At 31.2% G+C, this 5,331-nt stretch overlaps 1 protein-coding gene across 1 annotated transcript; it reads right to left on the minus strand.

The window, feature by feature from the left end:
• Positions 1–576: 576 nt before the first annotated feature.
• Positions 577–1,974, minus strand: LOC149557870 (xyloglucan endotransglucosylase protein 2-like). The gene is made up of 4 exons (XM_089832338.1): positions 1,766–1,974; positions 1,588–1,688; positions 1,306–1,499; positions 577–1,196 (listed from the first exon to the last, which is right to left on the minus strand). The coding sequence occupies exons 1-4, from the start codon at positions 1,929–1,931 to the stop codon at positions 845–847; spliced, it is 813 nt and encodes a 270-aa protein (XP_089688464.1). The 5' UTR covers positions 1,932–1,974; the 3' UTR covers positions 577–844.
• Positions 1,975–5,331: the final 3,357 nt, after the last annotated feature.

Consider the following 5,331-nt stretch of genomic DNA (forward strand, 5'->3'; position numbering starts at 1 on the left):
AGTATGTATGCTTTCACTAATAAGATATGTTTTAACTTATCAATTATGTTTTAATTTTGTAACTTTTACTAATAAGTAGGTATGTTTTAGTATGTATGCTTTCACTAATAAGTAGTATGTATGAGAAAGCTAGGAAATTTGTCACTGAGTGTGATCCAAAACATTGATGCTAAAAAAGGAGATAATAAACTCTAAAGGAAGTTCCTGGTAGACTAATGGATTGGAGAAATATATAAAATTAACAATGATTAGATGAATTTGTAAGTTTTGAATTTGATTGTAAGAGCTTGTTTCCCATGTTTACAATCATATTGTACTATCTATCATCAAGACAAAGTTATCTAAAGAAGAGAATGAACTATGAAGATAGATCATAGTGTATAATAACATTGATAAAGAAATATTAACCCACATGAACTTACCAATTTAATTCCTTTAAAATAAAAAATTCAGTTACTAGATATTCCATAATTAAGTTTTAATTAGATCTATAAGAAAAACTATTTTTAAAGACACTTGACACATAAATATTATTATAAAAATTAAATCATACCTCCAAATCGAAGTTAATTCTAATTTATATAAATAAATAAATCATTTTTCATTTCGTAGGAACCTGAAAATCTTATTAAATGTAGTATTGATCTGTCTGCCTACACATAATATGTAGGGCTACATACAGAAGTCTATTCCATAAATCATTATTCCATGACTACTAAAATTTCATTAAACTCCTTAAACTAAATTGCTTGGACTACAAAATCCTAAAATCTCATTAAACTCCTTAGACTGAAATGCTAGGTCTACAAAATCCTATTCCATTAAGAACTATTAGAAATGAACATTACATGTCCATGCTACACTCTGGAGGAGGCAGAGGATATCTCTGTTTATCATTGCAATAATTGTATATCATGAAATTTTTCTTCACCCACTGCAATTTCTTCCACTGCTCTGAACTCACCCCTCTCACTTCTTCTCGCATCGATTCCGCCATTGATTGAACACTGAAATTGCGGTATGATGCAACAAAAGGAGCATGTGACCAGTCTATCTTAACAAGCCCTCCTTGTGTTGCCCAACTATCCCCATTCCATAAGCTTGAATACACTCCCATGGCTTGTTTATCTGGATATGCCACCCCAGCTGCCTTGTTATTCTTGAACACTCTGATTGGCACATTGTCCACCATGAATCTGCAGTTCATATCTTTCAAATTGAGTCACAAGGGTTTAAAATTGGATCTTGTTGACAAATTCGGAGCATAAATGAATAGTTAATAATGAATCAAAGAGTGAAACATACAAGATATGCTGAGAAGTCCACACTACACCATAAGAGTGAAAGTGTTTGGTGGGATCAAACCAGAGGTAGATCCTCTGTTCTCTCTCTCCTTTACCACTTGCAAACACATTTGTCTGAACAACATAAGGCTCTCCTGATTTGTTTCCAAGAAACTCAAAATCCAGTTCATCATGGTTGGCTCCCTCTGAAGAAAGCTGCAACGCAATTCATCAAACATAAGTTGTTTTTCATGATAAATCACTCTATATCAGCCTAATTAGGATTATAATTTCAAGTACCCACATAGTAAGCGGTAACAGTGCCAGCAGAGTTTCCAGGAACAAGCTTGATTTGCATGTTAATGTTCCCAAACAGATACTTATTCTTCGAAGCAAAACCTGACCCTGTGAAACAAACACACCCAATCTTAGCATAGCCAAATTTTGTCTTAGATAAATAGCTTGAGTTTGTCATTTCTTACCTGAATTTTGATCCAGGGTGAGCTGCAGTTTATGGCCGCCATTAAAGAACCTCACATGATCTGAAGCCCAGGAGACATAGAATTCTTTGTCTAATCTACTAGTGCCTCCCTTGAGCAATATAAGCAACGAGAATACAAAAAACCAGCGCTGGAAGAAAATACTCATATCCGAGAATCTTCTCAATACTGGTTATTAATTTAGTTTGTTTAGAAATGAGGAGGAGGTGGAGAAATTTATAGGAGGGTGAGTGCAAAGTGTCAATAGAGGAAGGCAAAGCAGAATAGTTGGAAAGTGACATGTCTTCCTGTTACAGTGGTGTGATACTACTCTCTTAGCTGTCAACAACCCCATTTGCATGACTCATCATTGCAGACACATTTATGATTGTAAGAGTTTAAAGAAGACTCAATCAGGTTTCTGACTAGGTTAATTGAGTAGGTTCATTGCGATTAATATCTGCAAGATTGATGGGTAGAAATGCTATTCATATGAAAAGAGTGCAAAATGTTATAACAATTGTAGTTATTATTTTTTTTGATCGGTACAATTGTAGTTATTATTATTTTCTTTATTACAATCAAATTATTTCAATCTGATCATAGTATGTCCTTTGTAAATAGTTGGCATCTTAAGAATGGGTGTACTGATGATTGTTTATTAAGGTTTATTTTTATATACAATAATTAAATGTTTCAAATTTATTTATTTGATCGTTTGTTTATAACTCTTTTGAAATAAATTAGGGGTTAAAATTTATTCAAATAAGAAGAAATACAAAATATTGAAATCAAACAGATCTATCAAGATCCTCTAATTATTTAAAACTTTTTTATTATAACAAACATTAATAAAGTTTCTGTCATTTCCATCTTTACAACTCTTCCATTATAATAGACATAATGATTTATTTATTTTTTATCTTACCCATCTCTTTATCACTTCAACATTAACGATTTTTGTGACATCCTATTAAGCATTGACATCAAATCTATCAACTTCAATATACTGACAGTTTTTGCTCTTCCATTATTACAAGCATATACAAAACACTGACAGATTTTACTCTTCTATTATTTAAAATATATACATTGTTTCCCATCAATTACAAAACTACAAACCCTTATTTCAAATTTAGTTGTGGTATACTTATAAATACTCTGCAGATTTTTGAAATTAAGATCATTTGGTATGTTGAATTCAATGTTATTTATAATGAGGTCCATTCTTATGGGAAAAAAAGGGTAAAAAATTATTAAGACAGAAAGAAATACAACAAGGAGAGCTCAACAAGGAGCTCTATAGTTCATCAAATTCTTGCACCATCTCAAAGGGAAGTTGCCCCCTATCCATAATATTCCATTCTCATATATAAACAAATAATACATTTACTTCAATACAATAACTATTAAACTCTTCCATTAAGCAAATCTACATTGTTCCCCATCACAAACTTTTATTTTCATTATAATTGTATTATATCCCTTGAAGAACAAACTTTTATTTTGAATTTGATTGTATTATATCTCTTGGAAGTATCCTGAATGCATTAAATTCAATACAGCTGTTTAAATTTTCTAGCATAACATTTTTAATAATGTTTCCTGTCAATTATGAAGTATAAACCTTTATTTTTATTTTAAATTCAATTAAGCGTATCTCTTGTAATATTTCATAATTTGAATTTAATATTTTGGTTATTTACCATGAAATCTACTTTCTCACATGTAGAAAACAAAACATTAATTTCAGTACCTGTAAGACTATTTAACTCTCTAATCATAACTAACATAAATAGAGTTTCTTACCATATTTCTCTACATTTCACTTAGCATTCTAGCTGACATCTTGTCATACATAAACAACAAACACATTAACTTTAATAGATCCTACAATTTAACTCTTCCATCATAACAAACATAATAGAATTTTCAATCATTCCCTTAACAAACTAATTCACACCCCATAAACAACAAACATATTAACTTCGATACACTCATTGTTTAAATCTTCCATCATTTAAAAAAAAAAAATCATAATGAGATTTCTCATCATACCCATCTCTACTTTACATTCTCACTCAAATCCTTACTACCCACTTCATTCCTTAATTACATGATTTACTTCTGCATTATATAATCAAATTATAAATTTTCTCATATAATGTAGCAACATGCAGGTTGGATATTAAGTGTAAGGAACGCTCACCATCACTAGATTCAAAATAAGAGGCCTTTATTATGTTTATGTAATGGTGATTCTGAACGAAACAAACAATTGCAATAATTGTTATTGCATGTCACTTTCATCCAGCTTTAGATGAGCTGAGCATTAATAATAATAATATCCCTGGGCATACATACATTGCACTCTATGTCCTATCAATCTCTTCTTAAGCTTTACAAGAAACTGTACTGTGATGCTTATTCTTCAATAAAGAGTTTTCTAGATCTTTTCTAGTACAGCATACTTCACATTTTCAGTTATTCTTAGCCTACTGATTACTTATGTGTTTAAGCAATTGTAATCTTCTGATGCTGTCTACAATCAAAGCTTAGATAATTTAATTAAGATTTATTTAAGGTTTATCTAAAATTTATAGTTTTGATGAATGATTATTTGAATGTTTTAGTCGGTAGTTTATAATAGGATGCTTCCTTATAATTTATCTCAGAAGCTGGTTCAACTTGTGGACCAGGATAAAGCTCTTTAGTGCTCTTTGTTTTTCTTCTGTTGTTCTGTTCTCTTTGGTATTCAATAAAATTTTTACCCCTCTTTTGATTAAAAATAAGAATGTTTAGTTATTTTCTTTTTCTATCTAAGAATATGTTTATAGTATTTTATAAACTAAAATATAATATAAATATTTATTAAAAAAAATAGGAGGATACTAGATCACATCTTAAAATTGAAGATATAAATTGGAGATGACAAAAATAAATAATTAAGGTCACTAAATAACTAAAGTGATAACAATTAGACAGGCACAAAGTCCTGATCATTTGGCTTACCCCATACATCAACTAAGTTGGAAGTGATAGTTTTATCACCATCATCTTTGTTTTCAATGTGCACATGAGATTGGAAATAATTTGGAGGGAGTGGGAAAGTCACTAGAAGAATAGCCCTATGCACCCAAAAGGCCACCCTAAATGAGAAGTAAAGTGTTCTCAGACAAGTTTTAATGAATTAGTTGCCCACTAGAACAAAGGTGAGTATCTTGAGACCTGAAAGAAAAAAAGAAGCAGATTGAGAGTGCAAGTACAAAAATGGTCAAAGGGGAGGATAGAGCTGGAAGGATTCTAGCAACAATACACAAGGCATTACACCACTAGTTAGGCTCCTAAAGATGAGCAACCTTAAGGGCCACCTTATGAGTGCATCTTAATTTGTACATGTGATCATATTACTGATTCATAATAGAATTTTTAAAAAAAATAAAAAATTAGTGGCTAACTCGACTGGTGACGTTGTTCCCCTAGTTGCGGTCTCGTCTGGTATTGTTGATGCCCCTTCAATGGTGTCATCTTTTATTCCCCATCCTCCATTGGTGGAGTCCCCTCCTTTG

This window comes from Cupressus sempervirens, chromosome 5 (assembly GCF_028749045.1).
Source record: "Cupressus sempervirens isolate cs-2001-9-10 chromosome 5, ASM2874904v1, whole genome shotgun sequence".
Lineage (NCBI taxonomy): Eukaryota > Viridiplantae > Streptophyta > Pinopsida > Cupressales > Cupressaceae > Cupressus > Cupressus sempervirens.

Excerpts from the sequence above, each read along its gene's own strand:
- LOC149557870 (XM_089832338.1), bottom strand. The coding sequence starts at position 1,931 with ATGAGTATTTTCTTCCAGCGCTGGTTTTTTGTATTCTCGTTGCTTATA. Across the intron at positions 1,689-1,765 it reads CACCCTGGATCAAAATTCAG|GGTCAGGTTTTGCTTCGAAG; the intron begins GTAAGAAATGAC and ends TTTGTTTCACAG. Across the intron at positions 1,197-1,305 it reads TGGACTTCTCAGCATATCTT|ATTCATGGTGGACAATGTGC; the intron begins GTATGTTTCACT and ends TATGAACTGCAG.